The sequence below is a fragment of the Colobus angolensis genome, unplaced genomic scaffold, assembly GCF_000951035.1.
Source record: "Colobus angolensis palliatus isolate OR3802 unplaced genomic scaffold, Cang.pa_1.0 Scaffold59, whole genome shotgun sequence".
Taxonomy (NCBI): Eukaryota; Metazoa; Chordata; class Mammalia; order Primates; family Cercopithecidae; genus Colobus; species Colobus angolensis.
Window position 1 is genome coordinate 8,492,907 of NW_012119487.1, and position 22,714 is coordinate 8,515,620.

At 44.4% G+C, this 22,714-nt stretch overlaps 1 protein-coding gene across 1 annotated transcript in view; it reads right to left on the bottom strand.

Annotated features, from left to right (window-relative positions):
• Positions 1 to 22,714, bottom strand: part of SEC16B (SEC16 homolog B (S. cerevisiae)) — a 46,027-nt gene that overhangs the window by 12,194 nt on the left and 11,119 nt on the right. Inside the window, exons 7-19 of the mRNA XM_011962384.1 lie at positions 22,000 to 22,144; positions 21,201 to 21,349; positions 20,754 to 20,815; positions 19,265 to 19,400; positions 18,561 to 18,791; positions 14,714 to 14,811; positions 12,385 to 12,466; positions 8,461 to 8,578; positions 7,136 to 7,247; positions 5,273 to 5,378; positions 2,530 to 2,670; positions 1,248 to 1,352; positions 333 to 408 (exon numbers count right to left, since the gene is read on the bottom strand). Of these exons, the coding sequence (XP_011817774.1) occupies positions 333 to 408; positions 1,248 to 1,352; positions 2,530 to 2,670; positions 5,273 to 5,378; positions 7,136 to 7,247; positions 8,461 to 8,578; positions 12,385 to 12,466; positions 14,714 to 14,811; positions 18,561 to 18,791; positions 19,265 to 19,400; positions 20,754 to 20,815; positions 21,201 to 21,349; positions 22,000 to 22,144 (1,561 nt within the window). The remainder of the gene's footprint in view (positions 1 to 332; positions 409 to 1,247; positions 1,353 to 2,529; positions 2,671 to 5,272; positions 5,379 to 7,135; positions 7,248 to 8,460; positions 8,579 to 12,384; positions 12,467 to 14,713; positions 14,812 to 18,560; positions 18,792 to 19,264; positions 19,401 to 20,753; positions 20,816 to 21,200; positions 21,350 to 21,999; positions 22,145 to 22,714) is intronic.

A 22,714-nucleotide genomic window follows, 5' to 3' on the forward strand; every position in this document is an offset into this window, starting at 1 on the left:
CTCTGGACTCAAGAAATGTATCCAGCTGAAGAGAAGTTAACACAGGAGAAAGAATTGGCTAACAATACAGTGCAACACAAAAAACACTCAGGTATTTAAAAACCTGAATCGTGAAGCAGACGCTCTCAGACTGAGGGAATTTAGAAGTGTCGGGGATGTGTGAGGCTGGCAGGAGCTGTGTGGAGGAGGCGCCTGGACAACGGGGTGGATTTACACAGGCAAGGCAGGCACCCTGGGAAGGGAAGGGCGAGTGATTTTGTAAATTACTTTGTCTCGTAGAATCAGATCCTGAGTGTCAGCTATGTATATGCTCAGTTCATCATTTTGGGTACCTGTTGTTGTTCCTCTGGCTCCCGAAATATCTGAGCGAGTAGGATGAGGATCCCCAGTGTCTCCTGCTATCTTTTGCTATTTAAAATAAAGTAAAATTCCTTTTAAGCAGCACAAAGGAAAAACAAGAACAGAGAAACAAAGTGATTCAAAACTTAAGCCAAAAAGAAACTTCCAGTGGGAATGACAAGGTAAGGGAAACACTGGTATGCTTAGGGGCCTGGGGGGTCATGCGGATGGGGCTTCCAACTCTGCCCAGACCAGGCAGAGACGGCTGGAGACCACAGTCATCCACCCTCCCCTGAAGGAAGGAGCGCATGGAAAGAACTAAACTGTAGGCCTCAGCACGTGCAGCAGATAGAAGGGGTAGAGGCTGGGTGTGCTTTAAAAAATCCACCCTGTCTTTCCTTCAGAGCAGAATGGGAAAAAGAAAATGGCGGAGGCCCCGTTCCAATTACTGTTCCAATTACAACCAGCAGCTTTTGCGATTGTCAGAACAAAAAAGAAAAGGCCCGGAAGTCTTTTAAGCAATTGCCCCACGTTACATGAAAGTGACACTGGTCCACTGTGATCCATTGTTCCTAGCAGAGATGGGGAAGCTTTGATGGTCATGAAACATATTCTCTGGGGCCTCAGGGAAGGGTGGCAAGAGTGATTGGGAAGAGCGCCCCAACGTGTCACACATGAACATAGGAAAACGCTTCCACACAGGGACAAGCAGCGGCAAGGAAGCTGAGTCCCACCCCTTCCCCAGACACCAACTGTGCCTCATGGGTGATGGAAGAGACCATGGCGAGGCATGGGGACCAGGGACTTGCTAATGTCAGCGCCTACCTGTTCCATGTCTAGGGGAAGGAGGAGGGAACAAAGGCCGACACCCGCCCCCCCACCACTGCCCTGGCTCCAACCCCACTCACCTCCAGCTGCCTCCGAAGTTGCACTAGCCAATCTGGCTCTAGGTCCCTGTCTCTACTGCGTCTTTCTAAAACCAGAGGATCTGACAGCTTCAGTTTCTCTGCTAGCTGTGCCAGGTTTCCAGATGGGTTAGGGGCAGAAAGTAAGAGACAGGAGAGGAGAGAGAGGGAAGAGAAACAGAAAGACAACAGGGAAGAGAAAACAAGGAAAAAGGAGAAAGAGAGCCTTAATTCACTTGTAAATTACATTATAAAAAATAATCGAAAAATAGCTAATTCAGCAGACATCCTTCCAAAATTGCAACATAAATAATTAACCTGTCTTGGGTGTTAGATTCTAAATAAAGTATGAGGAGAAACAGTTACTCAGCTTCATTTCTCTGCAAAGCTGTCTGCTCTGTAACAGTGTTTCTCAAACTTAGGTGTACATACAAATTTTGTTTGAATTCTAATTGTAAACTTGTTAAAATGCTAATTCTGATTCCATACATCTGGGCAGGGGCAAAGAGTCTGCACTTTTAACCCGCTCCCAGGTGATGCTAATGTTACTTTGTATTTCAAGGATTTATTCCATAAACAAGTTTTAGTTACCAAAACTTTTCTAATCATTCATTCTGAGCTCCTTGCAACCATCAACCTGTTGGCAGAAACTTCAGGGTATGGGGAGGCTCACCACCACAAATTTTAATACGTTAAAGAATCCAGCACTTGAGCCTCATCTAAGGCAAAACAAAAATGTAAGGGTAGGCTGCTTTTTTACTCTCTAGCTAATGGGTTTTTCTTCAATTAATTGAAACAACTATTTGCTTGATTGTTGTTTTCTTCCCTAGGAACTAAAGGTTGATATGTTTTTCTTTTCTATTTTAAATGTATCACATGTGATAAAATATTCCATGCATTTAAAAGCATTTTAATAAGGATCATTTACTCTTTTAATCACTAAAATATATTTTCTAAGCCCAGCTTTTATAATTAGAATAGTTCACCATAGCATGTAGTTTTACTGTACCAGAAAACCAGATGCAAAAATGAATTTCTCAAGTAGCACCGACATGGTTTCTAGTCTCCAACCCCACCACCGCCCGCCCAGAGAGCATCCTTCTTTGTGTAGTGTTGGGCCTCTGCTTATCGCATCTGGGCATGCATACGTGGTCAAAGACGGCCGTGGGCTCCAGTTTTACGGCAGGTTCAAAGAAGATGAAATGTAGAGTCTAAGCTGCTCTACAATGGCTTTCTCTGAATAGTGAAGATAAAACAACTGCACAGAACCCTTTGAGAGGCTCACCTTGATGAGTTCCGCTAATAGCACAGGGTGACTGCTCTCTCCCTGGCTCAAGACAGCTGCACCAATGGCTTCGCAGTAATGCAAGGCCTGGGACACGAGGCCGTAATCTGCCAGACGGGAAGCATAAAGGAGCTTATACACCTGTGAAGGGAAACGAGTCAGTGACTAGTCCATCCAGGCAGGGAGAGAGAGAGAGAGAAATGTAGATAAGACTTCTTGGAAGTCAGCTGACTGTCAGCTTCCGCTAACTCTGGCATCCAAATATCAAGAGGCTTGTGCCATTTGGAGCATTTTATCTATGCGTGGGCACAACTCCAGATCCAGTCTGCAGTTCCTGCATTACAGAGAAAAGAACAGGAGTCCCATCCGCTCAAACTTCCTAGGTCCTAGTCACCATGCAAAGTGCACTGGAGTCCTTATTTATTGGGTAGCCCACTTATCCAGAGAGCCTGATATACAGGCACAGAACCAGGCAAAAGAGGGACATTAAAAGAAGCAAAAATAGCCTGGGTGCGGTGGCTCACGCCTGTAGTCCCAGCACTTTGGGAGGCCGAAGCAGGCAGATCACTTGAGGTCCAGAGTTCGAGACTAGCCTGGCCAACATGACGGAACTCCATCTCTACGAAAAATACAAAAATTAGCTGGCATAGTGGCATGCACTTGTAGTCCCAGCTACTCAGGAGGCTGAGGCAGGAGAATTGCTTGAATCCGGGAGGCAGAGGTTCCAGTGAGCCAAGATCATGTCACTGCACTCCAGCCTGGGTGACAGAGCAACTCTATCCCAAAAAAAAAAAAAAAAAGACAAAAAAAAAAAGAAGCAAAAATAGACCCTAGTGCAAAGGGCATAAAGTTAATGGAGAAAGCTTACTGAGAAAAACAACTAAGCTCTCATGAAAGCATGAGTGGCAGGGCAGGAGCAAGTGTGAGGGCTTTGGTATCAGACAGACCCAAGTTCAAATAAAAGCTCCATGTGAGGTGTGAGACATTGGGCTAGTTACCTCATCTCTCTGTGCCTCAGTTTCCTCTCTACTACATGGGAATATTACTACTACCTACGCCCTTGGTTGTTATGGAGATTAAATGAGATAATTCAGGTGAAGTACTGAGAAGAAACAGCATGCAAGAGATGTGGGCCGATAGCATGTAACCCTTCCGGGCCTCCGTTTTCTCTTTTGTAAAAGGGAGTTAATCATACCTACGTCACAGGATTTGAAACAATACACAAGAAGTATAATGCCACAATGCTGGGCACACAGAGCACATTCAAAGTAGCTAATCTCATTACTAAGAGCAGCCCCAAGCAGCACCAAAATAACTGAGAGTTGGGATGAATAAACAAGAGAAAAAAAAGGAGACCAAAGAGCCAGTCGAGGAACTGCAAAGAGGAGCTCATCAGGCAAGGTTTTGCTGGAAAAGGTGAGTCTTTGGCAAAGCCCTTAAAAAAAAGAAGATGCTATAGGACACATGCCTAATGCATGTGGGGCTTAAAACCTAGATGACGGGTTGATAGGTGCAGCAAACCAGCACGGCACACGTACACCTCTGTAACAAACCTGCACATTCTGCTCATGTATCCCAGAACTTAAAAGAAAAAGAAGAGAAGATGCTAATTGGGCCCCATTTCTCTATGACACAGGAATTCACTTTCAAGGCTTTGTGCTGTGTGTGCATGTTGTTGTAATTGTTGTTGCTGCTGCTGTGTGCACCCTCGACACCAAGCACTGAAGGAGAAACAAGGAATCGCTGGAAAAGGTCTCTACCTAAAGAAGATAACTAAGGTAGGAAGGTAAGGTACCCGTGCATGAAAGGCAAGAAAACGCAAGACAGCGTGAGTTCAATGTCAGTGGGGGCCCCTGGATTCAGCTGTGGGAGCCACACCGTGCCTGCCATGGCCTCAACACTGACAGCAGTTGCTGTGTGCCAGGCGCTGTTCTCGTGCATTAACTAACTCAGTGTCATGCCAGCTCCATTACGAAGCACCACTGTCATCCCATTTTACAGCTGAGACCACTGAAGGCTGCCATCTCAGTCATACTCATAGGCGTGGTCCGGGGAGCCTGCATGGAGGAAGGGATGGTGCTGGACGTCAGAGCTCACGGAGGATTTAGACAGAGGAGGGCACGATGTCAGCACTGGTCTTAACGAATGTAAGGTGACAACGGCATCATGGAGAAACATTGCGAAGACAGGGCAGAAACCACAGCATGGTCACCAACCGCACAGCTGATGCCCTGAGGGGGACGAAGAGGAGTGAGGACCAGGGCTGAGCACAGAGGGATGTCCAGAGGTAGAGGACAGAGGAATTCAAAGGAGGCCCGAGAAGGAGCGCGGAGCAGAGGGAGGGTGAGCAGCCACTGGGTGGGCTGGGCCTGCGTTCCCACTCCCTCCCACAGGACAGCTGCAGGAGCTCAGAAGAAGGGAGAGCTGTCTGGAGAGACGGAGAGAGGGAGCTGACAGCAGGAGTGAGGCGCAGGCCAGGGCGGCAGGCAGGACGTTCAAACGTCCGCAGTCAGGCAGGAGCCTCCAGCAGAGAGGCCTCTGCAAGGTTTTACCTTTGTATTATAAAACGCAGACCTTTAGGGGACATAAAAAGAAATCCTACACCCTCCCACGCTTAAGCTAATGAGGAAAAGTTCAGTGGTAACTTAGCCCTAGGTACTAAGTGCCAAAAAGCAAAGCTGGAAATACAGCTGCCTGCAGCTGCCTGACAGTGACAGTGGTGGCCTCATCTGGGCTCAGTTACCTGGAAAGAAGGGATGAAGGATTTGGGGCGGCCCAGCATCTGGCAGTACTCGAAGATTTCCGTCCTCTGGATTGCCTCAGTTGTTGCAAATTTCAAAAACTCTTGACTAAAACCAGGGAATAACAATAAAAGAGAATGACGTGTGGGGCACACGGGAGTTAAATCCTAGTGGATCGCCAAACACCAGCTGCAGCCTTTCATGGGGGGAGTTTCCCTCCTGGGCTGATCCCTGCAACGGCTTCAAGAGAAGAAAGAGACTCTGGGCTCCCAGAATGAGTGTTTCACCTCCTCTCCCTCTCCCTCCTTGAGGCTGAGGAAGGAACAAAACAGAACTCTGCACCAGAGGCGCTGGGAGGCAGAGGCTGTGGAAAGAGGGCGTCGCCTGCCTTCTTGCTGAAGGGTAAGTCAAGGCAGGCTACCTCGAAGGGCACTGGGCCCTCCTCTTAAACACGCAGAGAGCTGGCCCCCATGCCCATAAAGCCTGTCGTGTACCTGCAAAGAGCACCCCTAGTTTGAGCAAACTCGCACAAAAGAGGGGAGCCATGTAACACCCCAGGAGCACTGAGACCAAAAGGCATGGCAGAGCAGGCGAGGACTGCTGAGCCAGAAAATCGAACAAGCGTCTGTACATTGGATGTTCATTCCACCAGTGAGGATGGGGACTGAGTGAGTGTGATCTGATCGGGGCAGGTGGTGGGGGGCACAAGAGTCTCATGTGACCCAAAATTTCTCCCATCAACAGCGCCCGCCATGGTGTTTAACATCACAATCACCAGGTTATTCCTGCGGGGTAGGACTTTATTTCTAGGAATTTCCTCATTCAACATAAACCAACATAAACATAGGAGGGGAGACATATTAGCCCACACACTTATTGTACATTTGGCACAGAAGGGATTCTTTGACAAGCTAGCCACGTGCTATCAGAGACCTGGACCTGGAAGGAGCAGGCAATGAGCTGGGTATGTTGCCTCAGCGGTAGGCAGTGTGGTGCAACAGTTAAAAGGGCTTTGCAGCCTGACTGCCTGGATTCCGAGTCCAACTCACCCACACCCTCGCTGTACCATCTGAGACAAGTTATTTCATCTCCCTGTGCCTCGGTTTCCCTCCTCCACGAGTACGATTAAAATCTTTGCTTGAATTCACTTCTTCATAGGGTAAATGTGTAATAATTAAAGGAAATAGTGCAAAGAAAATGCCTGGCACAACGTAAGAGCTTAGTGACTCAATGCGTATAGGGAGGGGAATAGAGAGATACAGAACAGGGAAAGCCACTAGGGAGCGAGTCGTTCTGTCTGTGCATTCATTCACTGGGAGCTGACCGGAGGGCCTCCTGCAGGAAAAGCCTAATGCTACGGCCAACAGAGAATGTCACCAGTGGGACTCTAAGTAGCTTGTGCACCAAGTCATTGTAGGGATGCTAGGGCCCCAAAGAGAGACTAAACATAAACTTCTTCCATTATCCAGTTTTGCCCAGGGCGGGCTCTCAGAACAGGCCCAGGGCTGCTTAAGACCAACCCACAAGCCTCCACACATAATTGGTTTTTTTAAGGAACAAAGTCAGCTTGTGGAGCCAGGGTGCCCCCTAGTGGCCAAAGGACACAATACTACACAAAGGCATCAGCCCACCTCTTTGCAGAGCAAGACCTAGGGCCTGAGGCCCTCCCCCCGCTGATGCTGTAACGTGGGGCCCACGGGGCATCTCCTTGCACAGACCTGCACAGGTAACAATCCCAGATAAGGGAGCCAGTGGAAGCTGAAATTCACATGAGGAAATGAAAAATGGATTCATAAAACCCAACAAGGGCTAAAACAATCCCTTGGAAAATGTCCTTCCTGTTTCCTTTCTCCCAGGTCACATACCTGTGGCTGCTGCCCAGCAAGACCAGATGATCTGTCTTCACGGTGTAGTGGCCAAAGGGCACATGAGCCATGAGGTAACAGAAGTGAGCTGCCTCCACAAGCCCCTTCCCAGCTGCAGGAGGAAGAGAACAAGACCCAGTCCCGGAGCACACCCGTGTGGGGGCCCATCATCTGGGTGGGATAGGAGAGAGATGGAAGAGTGGCCTCGGGGGTCAGAGGGGAGAAGCCACATGGGACTCAATCAATGAGCCTTTCATAGCATGAGTCACAGACCCCTAAACCCCACTCGTCCCATCAGCCCGTTTGGCCTCAGACATTATATTTCTCTTCAGCCAGAATAAGGCATGATTTCACCTTCTACCTAAAGGATTTTTGATGAGGAATTCTCTGAACATTTTAGTCTTTCCTCAAGGTGAAAAATGAGTTTGAAATGTCTGCACCTGAGCAAAGAAGGAGACTACTGGGAGTCGCCATTCTTAAACTAGGCTTCCTGGAGCACCATTGTTTTCCCTGCTAAAGTCAAACATAAAAATCACATTAATTACCAACATGTTTTGAAATGTTCTCCCATACATTTTCCACTGCCTCAAAATTGAGTTAATTCAACTAGGTACAATACCTAGCAAAGTGCCTGGCCCCCAAGAAGGGTTCAACAAACATTAGTTCCCTTCTACTCAGGGTGCTGCAGGGTCTCCCTATGACTTGGCACAACCTTACCATAGCTATTTAAGTTTAACAGAGCAATATTTTTAAAAGCCCCATGGGAGCACCATGATTTCTAGATGTTCTGCTTCTTGGCTAAATTTGAGAACCACTGGTCTGGAACATTCAATAGCCCCTAAGTGTTTATAAGGCCACATGCACAGAGAGATGATAGAAAGAAAGACTACAGGGTGAACCCAGAGTGGTTCAGGCAAAAACAGAATTTCCTATCTGATTGAACTGGGTCACTGAGAAATTTACAGCAACAGGAAGCAAGGTGTCCTATGCGTTAACTCCATCCACAGGGGAATCTGACCTAGGGCTAGAAAAATCAGCTGCTCAGAGCAGACTCCTACAGCAGCAGAACACCAAGTCTCAGGGGCCTGGCCTGCATTCACTCACAGCAGAAATTCTGCGAAACAGAGAGACAAGAAGGACATGCATTTCCCTGGAGTTACTTTCCCCAAAACATGGAGGCTCCTGGGTCCAGGAAAAGCCTGGGGCATAGACTCTGGGCCCTACCTAGAATCTGAGAATCTAAGAGCAGGATGTTTAAAGCTGGCCTGGCCAGGGAGGAGTTGGGGAGGGGAGGGGAGGGGCGGGTCAATGCTGGTGTCGCTTACCCAGAGTGTCACCCATGGCAACAATCGCACGCTGATACAGCTCTGGGTCCCCAGCCTGATTTGACAGAATCACAGCCAAGTGAGGCCTCCAGTCTCCCCACTGCTTTTCTCCACAACACTGAAAAGCACCAGAAAAAAATAACTTAAATGTACAATCATTTAGGAATGGCCAGATGTACATAAAGAAGGCTTTTGTCTATTTCCTGGTTCAGAAGCTGTCAGAGAACGCCCACTCTACCACCTGCAATGCTGCCATTCATTGATTTAGAGTTCTCATCTTTAAAAAGGTAAAACTCTCAGAAGGACACAGATAGACAGATACGTATACATGCATACATACATGCATTCACAGGGATATTGGAAAATGGATAAATAAAATGACATTGCTCACTTACTATTTTTCACATTTCTCCCCAGTGCCTGACCCCCAAATAGCTAGAGACAAAACTCAGAAAAACCCTGAGGCTTCAGTGGTTTTTTGGTTCAAGATCAAACAGCCTTGGCTCATGAGTAGAAGAGGCCACAGCCTGTCACAGAAGTCAGGGGAACACGGGCCTGCTTAATGTCTTACCAAATGCCTATGTTTTCTGACTTTACAAAGCCCATTCACACACATCCTCTTATTTAATCTTTACAGCAACCCTATGAAGTCCAGTTCCTATTACCACTTCAGGAATAAGAAAATCAAGCCAAGTGTCCCAGCTACGACAATGCAGAGGCAGCAGAATTCCACCAGGGGGCAACAGAGAGTAAGCAGCGTGGTGGAAATGTACAAAACCCCGCATAGATGGTGTTTTCCCTACCATCTCTCCCTAAGGCTGTCCTCCTAAACAAAGGAGAATCTCAAGGCAGAAAATATCAATAAAGAAACAATATAATGTCATGGAAACAACACAGTTCCCAACTCGAGTCCTGCATCTTACTAGCTTACTTACCTTGAGCAAGTTTCTTAATGTCTCTGAACCTTTGTTTTCTCATCCCTAAAATGGAGATCATAATTTCTACCTAACAGGTTATTGTTGATAATAAAATAAGATAGCTGTGTAAAGCACATCGCATGGTGCTTCACATTTGGTTTGCACTTAATTACATATAGGTATAAATACACACACACACACACACAGTTGGAAGCTGAGCAGAGGAAAGAGGTGATTTGCACAGCCGCCTACCTTCCGATTTGTTATATAGATAGGTAGGGCAGGAGATTGCCAATAATAACTAAGATTTGGAGGTTAAAACCATTCATAATTACTTGGTCTTTGTAATTATCCCAGGGAATAAAAGATGTTTTATTCAACTCCATTTTATACCCACTCCTTGTTGATCTGGTCAATGCAGTGTGAAGAGGATGATGACAATGATGGTGATGATAAATCATAATAATAGCAGTTCTCATGTGTCACATCGAACCATGAACCATATCCTGTGCTAAGCATTTCTCCTACCAACAATCACATGTGCTAAGTCCTATTATGACCTTCATTTTAACATGTAAGCCAAGCTGCTTCTTGCTGACCTACAAAAACCAGCAAAAGAGAAGGAAATCCCTTGCTAAACACACACACACACAAAGAAAAACTTAGAGGTCATTATTCTGTCTCCTCGCTGGTGATCTGAAAAAGATCACTATGAATCAGATCAATGGAGAGGTGGAGGGGACACAGGAGAGAGAGCGAGAGATAAAGCACCAACATTTATTAATTAACGTAAATGGGCCAAGCATGATGGTTGATATGTTCAGATGTTCTCTCTCCTTTAATTTTCACAATAACTCTACTGGTTAGGAACCAAAATCCCAATAAAGGTTAAAAACTGAGGCTCTGTGAGATTAAGAAACAAAGCCAAGTTCACCTGGCATACATAGAGTCCAGGTTAAACTGGTGTGAAACCCACGTCTGTGTTGTCCTGTTGCCGTGCTTTTCCACCACCCCCTTCATCACATGGAACTGAAATCCAGCCTTTTAGTATATGCTGAAGTGCTGGGAAACTCCCTAAGATCAAATAATGCATTGACACATCACCTCTGGCTCCTCCGTTTTCTCATCTAAAAATAGGGGAAATTTAGCTAACTCTACTACTACAAAAAAAAAAAAAAAAATGAACCATAGCTAATTGCATCACTTCCTGCATTTAGTGCTTCGTGACATAATGCAGTTCCATTGTGGAGCACAGGCCATTCCACTGAATTGTGAGGCACACTCTGTGCTACAAAATAGCCAGTTGATTTGATGACGGGGCATGAAAATCATTTCTCTTTTCTTGGAATTAGCCACAAGTAATAAGAAGGACAAAAAAAAAAAAAAGGAAAAGCGTGAGGTCAATTTTTATTAAAACTAGTGTTTAGTTCACCAAAACCCGAGCCTCAAGATATGAGAAAAGGCTACCAAAAGTAATGGAGATTGGACAGAGGTCCCTCCATGGGGAAGCCGAGAGGACACAAGGGAGAGGACCCCACAGCTCTCCCCACCAGCTGGAGAATGGCAAAGGCAACTCAGGCTCACACGGAAAACTCTGGGTCCTGCAGAAAATGCCAGATGGCCTGGAATATGGCCTGGCCCATCCTCTGCACGAACCTAATATAAATAACTGGAAATATAAACCCAGGAAAGATTCAACTCCTTTAAAGTTATGTAATATGAGAAAGCAAGCACAGAATGTATACAAATACACACTAAGACAGAAGGAGGAAGGTAACATGAAAAATAGAGGGGAGAGAGAACATTCACTACAAAAACGTTACCACAAAACAAATGAAAAATTGTCACCAAACATTTTGTCATGAATTTAAGTAAAATAATGAAACAATTGCATCTGTGAAGCAAGAGCATAATCTGAGTTATAAGAGCCCAGGAAATAGATGGTGGATAACAGGAGATGAATGTAATGTGCAGAGCTCAGGAAAAAAGTAGGGGAAATTGAAGAAATAGACAGAAACACCAGAGCACAAAAGCAAGAGACACTGGTGAAAACACAGTAAAGGACAGAGGAAGGAAAAAAGAAAGGAAGGAAACAAGGAAGGAAGAAGGAAGGGAGGGAGGGAGGGAGGGAGGAGGGAAGGAAGGGCGGGCAAGAGAGGAAAGAAGAGAATAAAAAATTATTAAAGAGAAAATTATAGGTATAATTCATATATGTATATATACGAAATATGTGTACATGGAATTCCTGGAAAGGAAACCAAAATAATGGGAACAAAACAAATATTGAAGGATATAATCCAATAAAATATTCCTGAACTCTAACATATGAATGTACATATTAAAAGGACATGCTATATATACCCCAAGGAAAAAAATGGATCCAGACAGTCAACACCAGGGCATAATCTAGTAAAGTGACTGGACGTCAAAGGTAAGGAAGGAATACTTTGGGGCCAAAAGATCAAGTCTCCTATAATGGGCAAACTATCAAGCTGGGCTCAGACTCTCAGCCACATCAACTCTAGAAGACTGAAACTGCGTATGTCCAGCTTTGAAGTGCCAGTGTGCAGTGGTGGGAAGCATTCCTCCAGAGAAAAAGAAGGGCAGCCCTGCCAGGGGAAGCCTGCAGAACAGGCACAGGTCCTCTTGCCATTCACAGCAGAGCAGGCAGCTTTGACATTTTGGGAAGGCCAAGGTCTTCAGAGTCAGACAGACCCAGACAGATCCTGAGCCCACCACTCACTATCTCTGACCTTGGGTCATCTTACACCTTTGCAGCTCAGTTTCCACATCTGCAAAGCAGAGAGAATATTTCCTACCTCTACGCATTAAACCAAATAATACGCATCAAAGCACTTAGCACAGGGCCCAGCACATGGTAGGTGATTGACAAACTATTAATCTTATCATCACGTTTGCTCCTGAAAGCCATCACACTCCTGAGCAGTCCCCACCCATCAAGCCCTCGGGATGCCAGGGTGGTAACGGAATCCTGTCACAGGGGTACCGTGGCTGCCTGTGGAATCCTCCCCGACATGAGCTGGAATAGGGTCTGCAGTGGGTCATTGAGCGCCAGCGTGCTGGTGAAGCTGCAGAGAGAAGGATAGTCAGTGAAGAGCACGCCCAGGGAACCTCTTTACCCATTGCCCACAAAGCTCAGGGCCTCACATAATTTTATCAGATTTTGGCAGCTTCCTTAGGAACGTGAACATCTCTTTACTTTCTGCCGTGCCTCTGTCACATCCTCCTTTGAGGAGAGATGGCAGGGTCCTCAATCTACCGCACACCCCAGCTAGATCTCATTGTTGGGGGTATTTTCTGCACCTTGGTCTTAATGGCCTAACTCTGGAATAACCATTTCTGTGGGCCTTCTTCCATCACTGAGATGACCCACTGACATCTCAAAGGTCCCCTGGAGAGCCACAGCAGTTTATCTGGAAGCTCTTCTCCATGGGCACCCCCCTTCCCAGCCACCCCGATCTCCCACTCCCTGCAGCCCTCCTCCACACCAAGCCCACAGCACTCAGTGCCGTTTTTCTGGCTCATCAAGAGCCTGGGTCTGTAGTGCTTTTGCTCACAAGCACTAAATAGCCATTTTCAGTAACCAAAGAGGCGTGGAACAGGGGCCAGAAATGATCCTGCTGATGACAAACCATGGGATATGCTTAACAAGGATATAATAAGCTCTACATCTGATTTGAGATTTAAGCTTACTCAGTGAGAGGTATTTTTCACAATTCACTGGGCTCCATCAAAAATCAATGGCCCAAGGCAAAAATCTGTAGCAGAGATGTATGCTACAATGTGGGGCTGTGGGATGTTCGTTTTCAAAGCCGAAAGGAAAATCATCCTCAGAACACCGTCCTTTATTTAACAGCACCCTTGCCACCGGAACTCCAAGCGGGTATCATAATACAACTTCTGTGTTCCTCACCATTCCAGTCTCCAGGAAGACTGAAGGGTGGAGTCGTCACGAGACTCAACCGAGGCCATCACCCAGAATGGGCCCGCCGGTGGTGCAGTCATTAGGCCCTCAGACTGAACTTAACATGGAAGTGTTAAGTGTTTTTGTTTGTTGGTTTGTTTGTTTGTTTGAGATGCAGTTTTGCTCTTGTTGCCCACGCTGGAGTGCAATCATGTGATCTCTGCTCACTGCAACCACCACCTCCCAGGTTCAAGCGATTCTCCTGCCTCAGCTTCCAGAGTAGCTGGAATTACAGGCGCCCGCCACCATGTCCAGCTAATATTTGTATTTTTAGTAGAGACGGGGTTTCACCATGTTGGCCAGGCTGGTCTCAGATTCCTGACCTCAGGTGATCCACCCACCTCGGCCACCCAAAGTGCTGGGATTACAGGCGTGAGCCACCATGCCGACGCAAGTGTCATCTTCTAATTCAACCTCTGCCCAACAGGATTTACGGCCAATTCAAATGTAAGTTCAGCTGAGAGGATAGCTTCACAGCTTTAACCAGCACTAGAAGCTAAGCACTTTGAGGTAGCATCTTTCTTGCTGTCTGACCCAAGTCTGCCCCTTACAGGAGGAGGGTCCCTCACCCCACCCACCACATTTGTCCTTGCCAACCCGTGGATGCTAGGAGGAGCCTGAAGGACTTATTCAGAGACGCTTCTCCATCCAGCACCCCTGTTTGATCCTGGCTTTCTTTCACTGTTTCATCTCCTTATTCCAAACTCCTGGCTATGGACCCTTGCTTCCATCCCTACTTCATCCTGGTTTGGGCATTTTTCCTGGTCCACGCTGGCACCCAGATCACAGTGTGCTGACGTCATTTCTGACTAAGCACATCTCTTGAGTCTCAACACCTCCCACTGCCGCCGATGCAGACTTCTGGATCTCACTGCCAATGCAAAAACTCCTTTTCCTACCACAGCTCACGACCCTGCTACCCCACACCCCTACCCTACTCTCAGTACCCAGAACCTCATCACAAACATAAACAGTAGACAACTGCTTACGTTAAAGACCCTCAGTCCCAAGGCTCTAAGGAAGTGATCACCTACCCCTCATTACCAGAACTAGCTGGAACAGCCCCTCCCAAAGAGAGAAGGCTACTGCAATGTAAAAACCTATTTAATTTTTGAAAACTCTCATCCTGGGCAATTTTACTAAAACTCTGTATTCAATTTAGCAGGTAGAAAGAATGTATCTCTGTCTAAAACAGAGAAATGCTATGTCCAGCTCAGAAAAGAGAACATAGAAAGATCCTTGGAGTGTGAGGCTCCTCGGTGCGTCTGGCGTTTCTCCACACCCTCATCCTCCATCTTTGGTGAGGAGGCCTCTCTGCCCCACTGGTCTCTTTTGTTAAGTTCCAACTCACCCACTCATGACCCAACTGTAGGTCCGTGGGTCCATCTTGCTGGACAAGAACAAAGCATGGCCCCACAAGTGGTTCTTCATGGCCCACTCCAAGGCTTCCTGAAAACCAAAACATCACATTCAAGAGTGCCTTTCCCACCTTCCACTCACAACAAGTACCTGTGCTTAGGCACTGCTGCATCCTGAGCAGCGGAGGCTGGGCTTCCAGAAAATTCTTAGAGCCTCATATAAGAATGTGAACAGCCAGGAAGCAGGTTATAGCTAGCATAGTGTTTTTCTCTAGGATGTCACCTTCACCAGCCTTCACTTTATCAAAATCCACTGTGCTATTCCATCAGCTTCCCGTCAGACATGGTTGCCAGTTAGCCTCATCTCTTTAGCAAAAGTTTTGTAGCACTTGAACATCAAGACTACAGTAAATACCAATGTATAGTATACTTGAAAATCGCTAAGAGAGGAGATTTTAAGTGTTCTCATTAGAAAAAGCATGATAAATGTGTGATGTGACACATATGTTAACTAGCTCTATTTAGCCATTCCACAGTGTGTGTGTATATATATATACATATATATCATGTTGTATACTATACATATATACAATTTTTGTCAATTAAAAAAATAAAAGACAGCATCATATACAAAAACAAGAAATTAAATATTTAAATGTAAAAATGAAAAGTACTTCAACTTCATTTTTATAAATTAATTTTGAAGTAGAAAAAGCCTTTCTAAACATGACGCCCAGAAACTTACAATTTTACACAGAAAGCCCTAAAAACATAAAGAGCTCCAACAAATCAATAAGCGAGGATCAGAGACTCAATAGAAAAATGCAGGAAATCAATGACAAAAAATTCACAGATTAAAAAATATTCAACTTCATTGAATTCATTTTGAATTGAATTGAATTGAACGTATTCATTTCAATAAGAGAAATGCAGGCCCAGTGTGGTGGCTCACACCTGTAATGCCTACACTTTGGGAGGTTGAGGGGGAGGATCACTTCAGCCCAGGAGTTTGAGACCAGCCCTGGCAACACAGCAAGACCCCATATCTACAAAAAAATTTTAAATTCGCTGATAATTTTTTCTTTTGAGACAGTCTCTCTCTGTCACCCAGGTTGGAGTGCAGTGGCATGATCTCAGCTCACTGCAACCTCCACCTCCCAGGTTTAAGCAATTCTTATGCCTCAGCCTCCCAAGTAGCTGGGACTACAGGCCATGCCACCATGCCTGGCTAATTTTTGTATTTTTTGTAGAGATGGGGTTTCTCCATGTCACCCAGGCTGGTCTGAAACTCCTGGCCTCAAGTAATCTGCCTGCCTCCCAAAGTGCTGGGATTACAGGCGTGAGTCACCACGTCCAGCCTTTTTTCACTTCTCAGATTGGCACCTATCAAAGAGTTTGAAACATACTGTGGTAAGAATGTAGGAAAACAGGCACTCTCTTGCATTGCTGGTAGAGTGAATTGGCACAACCTCTAAAAGGCAATTTGTCAGTATCTATCAAAATTATAAACCATATCCTTTGACCCAACACTCTGCCTCTAGAAATTTATCTTACATATATATTCTCTCACACTGGGCAAAATGACAGTGGTTATTCATTGCAACATTGTAATTGCAGAAGACTGGAAGTACTCTTAATGTCAAGCTATATGGGGTTTAGTTAAATGAATCATAATTTATCAGTAGAAAACTATGCCAATGTAAGAAATAATGAGAAAGGTATTTATATAGGCTATAGAGCAGAGGTCAGCAAAATATGCCTAAAGGCCAAATCCAGCACACTGCCTATTTTGGTACAGGCCATAGCCTCAGAATAGTTACTACCTTTTTAAGTGATTGGAAAAAAAATTTTTTTAATTTCACTATGCATTATAAGTATATGGTAACTCAAATTTCTATGTCTATAAATGAAGTTTACTGAAACACGGCCACACCCATTCATTTACATATTTTCTGTGACCACTTTCACACTATAAGGGCAGAGCTGAGTAGTTGTACTAGAGGCCCCATGGCCTGCAAAATGTAAAATGTTTACATTTTACATTTTTTACATCTGTCCAATTATAGAAAAAGTTTGGCAACCCTAATATAGAGTGTTTTCTGAGGTATTTTGTAAAATGGAAGAGGGAAGGTACAGAAATGGTATACAGTATGCTATTTTTTAACAAAGAGAAAATAACAATATAAGCATAAAATTTCTCTGGATATTTCAGAGAGAAAAATTGGGTGACTAAGGGATGAGAGCATCATTTCCCAATTATGTCTTTTTTATATTTTAATTTTTGAATGAAATTGATTCAAATTGATTTTAATTATCTATCCAAACACTTAAATTTTTATGACTTTTGTAAAGTATAATCTCAACCTCAAAATTAAGCTAGAAATCAATCTTCATCTGTTTAAAGTACAGACAGTCCCTGCTTTATGAGTTTTTGACTTTACAATGGTGTGAAATCAATACACATTTGGTAGAAACTGTACTTCAAGTGCCCATACAACCATTCTGTTTTTCACTTTCAGTAACATATTCAATAAATTATATGAGATATTTAGCACCTTATTAAAAAGCAGGCTCTGGGTTAGATGATTTTGTGGGTTAAGGTAAACACTCTGAGTACATGTAAGGTAGGCTAGGCAGTTATGATGTTGGGTTAGGTTTATCAAATGCATTTTCAACTTACAATTTTTCTATTTAATGATGAGTTTATTGGGATATAAACATTGTAAGTCGAGGAGCATCTGTATTCAATATTGATAGGAAGCCTTAGATATAGCAGCAGGAGTATTTGTAAACAAACTTCCTGGAAATTAATTTGGTATACATATAAAGAACCTTTTAAAAATGCATACCATTTATATACCCAGTAATTCCACTTCTAGGAATCTGTCCTAAAAAATTTAAAAGATCAGATAAAGACTCATGTAACAAGATGTGTAAATGATATAATTTATAATGGTTGACAAAATTGTAAATAGTCTAAATATTCAATAATAGTAGAATAGCTAAATAAAATATGATACATAATATGACGGAATATTGTATAACTATTTTTTAAATGGTGTTGTTGGAGCATATTTAATGCCATGAGGGTATTTTACCATATCATCTTAAGTTTAAAAAGAGAAATAAACAATTGTATATGCAATTTTATTTTCTTTTTAATATATATGCATGGAAAAATGCTGGAAGTAAATATATCAAAATGTTAATGGGTATTATCTTTTCTATTTTTAATTTTTTTATTTTTAATTTTTATGAGTACATAGTAGGTATATATATTTATGGAGTAAAATATATGAGCTATTTTGGTACAGGCTTGCAATGTTTAATAATCACATCATGATAAATGGGGTATCCATCCCCTCAAGCATTTATCCTTTGTGTTACAAAGAATCCAATTATACTCTTTTAGTTATTTTTAAAGGTATAATTAAATTATCATTGACTGTAGTTCCCCTGTTGTGCTATAAAATACTGTCATATTCATTCTATTTTTTTTTTTTTTTTGCACACATTAACTCTCCCAACCTCCCTCCCACCCTCCCCTACTGCCCTTCCCAGCCTCTAGTAACCATCCTTCTACTCTCCATCTCCATGAGTTCAACTGTTTTGATTTTTAGATCCCACAAATAAGTGAGAACATGTGATGTTTGTCTTTCTGTACCTGGCTTATTTCATTTAATAGTTCATTGTCTTTTAATGGTAGAACTGTGGGTGTTTTTATTTTCTTTGTTGTTTCTTTCTGAACTTCTCGCATCCTCCCTGAAATGAGTGTATACTATTCACATAATTGGAGCAGGGGTGAGTGGTGGAGAGGGATTGGGCAAAGGGCATACTTGCCTTCTTCCTTCCATAGTAGAGCAGTCTAGTGAATTTCTCCACGATCTGCGCAGGTGTCTCCACACTGGGGGGGATCTCTCCGGTGAGCAGGTTCGGGGTCCCAGAGCTCAGCACTGGCCAGTCCTCATCGGTCAGGCTGATGAGGTTGGCCACAGGGGGCTGCCGTTTGTACTTCTCCAGCTTCTTGCAGTCTTGCATTAGCAGTTCAGCAATGTCAGACCCCACCATGGACTGTAAGGCAAAGAGGATCATCTAAGGAGAATCCTATGGGTCCTTAGGCTGGCCGCCCCAGCTGGAGAAGGAAGGCACCAGGGAGCCTGCCTTCTTCGCAAGGAGTCCAATTATGCAAACATAAGGCAGTCGTTTCTTAGACTGCTATATTTCAAACTTCAGCATCACTATCATGGTTATTTTCTGCCTGTCAGAAGCCACAAAGCTTACCAGAAACATTTACAGTTTCACAGGTATATTACCTGGCTGGTGCAATAACTCAGAAACTACAATATTCCCAGACCAAGGAAGATCATCAGGGAAGATTTGTATTAGCAAACTGGCATTGACATGTGAGCAATATTTCCCCTTGGGGCAATCTGTGGCTTCTTTAACATTGCTTTTCATAATCATGCCATAAACATAATCTTATCTATCCCATGAAGACTTAAATTTCAGCCTGCACCTGCTCTCCCACCAAAACAGTAACTTACCCCATTCTGGCGACAAAGGAGAACCAAGAGCTGCCACAGTAAAGCCGAGTCTCTGCTCCCCAGTGTCTCAGATTTGCAGCTCTGAGCTGCTTTCTGCTGGCAAAACGTCATAATATCCACCTTATGTATATCTTCCCTACATGGAAAAAATTTAGGGAGCGAAGAGTGAGCAGGCAGACACTTCCCTGTTTCGGACCCCAGGCTCCTCCTAAATATGGAAGTGCTGGCTGGGCTGTGGTTGAGATAGAAATCTGACAAGTCAGGGCTAGAGTAATGAGTCTATAGCTATAGGATAGTTATTTTCTTATAGAACAGGAAGAAATTTCAGAGATTCTCTCATGCACCCCCTCCATTTTATAGATGAAGCAACAGAGGCCCAGAGACCTGAAGTCACTGCACAGGATAGCAAGTAAAAGCAGACTTTGGAGTCAGACAACCCTGGGTCTAAATCTCGGTCTGCCACTTCTCTGTTTAGACAAGTTTCTTACCTCCTCTGAGCCTCAGCTTTGTCCCCTAAAATAGAGACAGTAAAAGAACCTACCTCCATACAAAAAGGAATTAGAAAATTGTGTGGCATGTATTAAGTGATCAATATGATTGGCATTATGATTTGCTCAAGATCATCCAATAACATCAAAGCCAAGTTAGGCTTAGTACCCCAGTCTTTGAATAACCCAACTCGCTTTTTTGCCCCATATCTGTATACCTGTATGTAAGAAACAGAGAGAACACTCATTTTTACTTGAGGGAACTGTCAGATGCCATAAGAGGAATACATTTATATAGTGGTGATGATACTTTCCATGTGAATAATCTCACTTGAGACTCAGACAAGCCTCGGGTAGGGAGAGCAGGTGTTATACCACTTCCGGGGGAAAACTAAGGTTCAGAGAGGGCTGACCTGTCCACCATGGTATTCCTAGTACATAGGATGCCTGAGCCTGAGACCCACGTGGGCTGTCATCCAGCAAGGACTCTCTCCTCAACAAAGATGCCCTGAGTTACATTTATCAGAAATGTAACTAAATATTTAAAAGCAGTCCTAGCTGAGTACTGCAGAGGGCTCACTCGCACACTGTTCCGTAACTTGAACACTGCCGATCTTATCTACCTCTCCAGGAAAAAGCCACTGTTACAAGAATTGTTTCTGCTATGATCCACTCGTCAGGGACTTCCCAGGCGATGCTCCACTTTTCTGCTAACATTTATCAAGCACACGGAACACTAAAACTTCCTACCATGCAGCCTCTGCAAAATGGAACTGGTTTTAGATTTCTAAACTGTCATGCTAATTTTGCTTTCTGTCCTTCAACTATTGAACGGCTTGTCAAAATGACTCAGGCCACATCTGGTTCTATCTTGTAGCACAGAGAATTCCACTCCAACAAGGACGGACATTTTTTTTTTCAAGGAAACCAAGAACATATCTCCAAAATGCTGATCTGAGCAGGAAGATTGCCCTTACTCAGCAGCTCTTACAGCATTTTACCTAATCAAGGGTCCTGAGAAACTTCTCATCTCCTCTTGCTCTTGGGAATCATTAAGAATAACCTGCAATAAAACAATCAGATGTTATCTTTACGACTGTGTCCACCCTAGGCCCCTTTCAGTCAAGTCTAGTATCAGACCCCAGGGCCGTGGGGCTAGGATGTGGCTCAAGGCCTTGTGGAGAAAGCAGAAAGAAAAAAGTGAATCTTGTTGCTAAAGATGAGCCACTGACATCTCAGGAAAAACATAACTCTAGCACCAATTCTTTCAGAGAAGAGCCCCACCCATTCCTGCACCCCCCAATCCAGGGGGTACATGGCCCAGTTTCCACAAGAGCATCCCATTCCTGGAGATGCCTCAGCGCAGGCACAGGAAAGCAAGGTAAGCACGTTAGGAGTAGTTAGGTAAGCAGTGTGCCGGCATTCCAGGGACACTGGGTCTTCTTTACCTCCATGCTGTGCAGTTCAACAAGGGCTGCTTGCCCGTCAGTGGGAGAGCTGGGACCTACACACACCAGCTGACCTCCTGGCCCGAAACTCACAGGAACATGAGGAACGTAGAACTTCATGGGTGTTTTGGGACCAGCTGAGGAGACATCTTCTGACCAACAGACACAGATGGACATTGTTAGCGTTACTTCCATCACTTTTCTTTAGTTCAGGAATATGCCACAGACGTATTTCTGCCCAAATTCTGCCTGAACCAAAATAAGATTCTGGGTGGGTTGTATAATTAGAGGAAGCCCATGTTCCCTGCACCAGTCAGATTTAAGCCTCTGAGAATGTGTCATAATACAATGCATGGGCTTGATGATTCAGTCCAAATGATAATGCACTCAGCCCAGACTCTCAGTGATGTTGAGAGGCCAACAAGTCTCTGGCTTTCGTGGCCTCTATACTCATGACAAAGTTCCTACATCCAGACAAAGCAATGATGCTTTGCATCTTGCTTTTGCTTTTCCTAATTCTCTCTGGTCTTCCCTTTCTTAAAAGCACCACTGAGTGCCTCCTTTCCCAACCTGATGATGGATAGGGGCAGTGCTCCCTTCCAGGAATCAGCTATGATGCAATTACTATTACAAGCAAAAAGATACAAAATGGAACCAAAGTTGACCTCTCTGCCCCAGAGACCTACATAAGCAAATGAGGTGGACAATGATCCATCATAAGGCTGACTTTCCCAGAGACTTTCCACCCAGCCTCTCCACATCAGATTCAACCAACTCTTGTGATCATTTTAGAACCCACCAGCCTGAACTGGACTCCAAGGTGCTGAAGCTGGGGGATCATCCTGCTCGGGAGCATCTGTGATGTACTGACTGAGCTCATAGCTGCTGGAGCTGAGACCAGACTCACGCTGCTGGAGAAGGTTGGACTCACTAGCCAGTGATGGCTGAAAGTTAAAAACAATACAAACACATAGGAAGAAGTTTCAGAGAGCTGGTCTTCTCAAGCGTTCCTTCAAAGAAACAAAACGCATACAGTGAAAGTGGATGTGTTGAAAGGAGAAAAAGAGAAAATCAAGTTGATAGGCATTTGCCAAAGGATATATTATGACCCAATGGAAAGAGTGGAGGCCTTGGGGTCAGGGGCCCTTGAATTCAAATCTTGGCTTTGTCTTATACGCAGCTGCTGTGCCCCTGGACACCTGACTTAGGCTCTCTGAGCTCAGTGCTTTCATCTGTGATATAATCATATCTGCCCTATATACTTCAAGTAATTCATGTATTCATTCATCAACTTTTTTTTTTTTTTTTGAGACAGAGTCTTGCTCTATCATGAGGCTGGAGTTCAATGGCAGGATCTCAGCTCACTGCAACCTCCACCTCCCGGGTTCAAGCAATTCTCCTGCCTCAGCCTCCCAAGTAGCTGTGACTACAGGCACACCAACATCCCCAGCTAATTTTTTGTACTTTAGTAGAGACGGGGTTTCACCATGTTCCCCAGGCTGGTCTCGAACCCC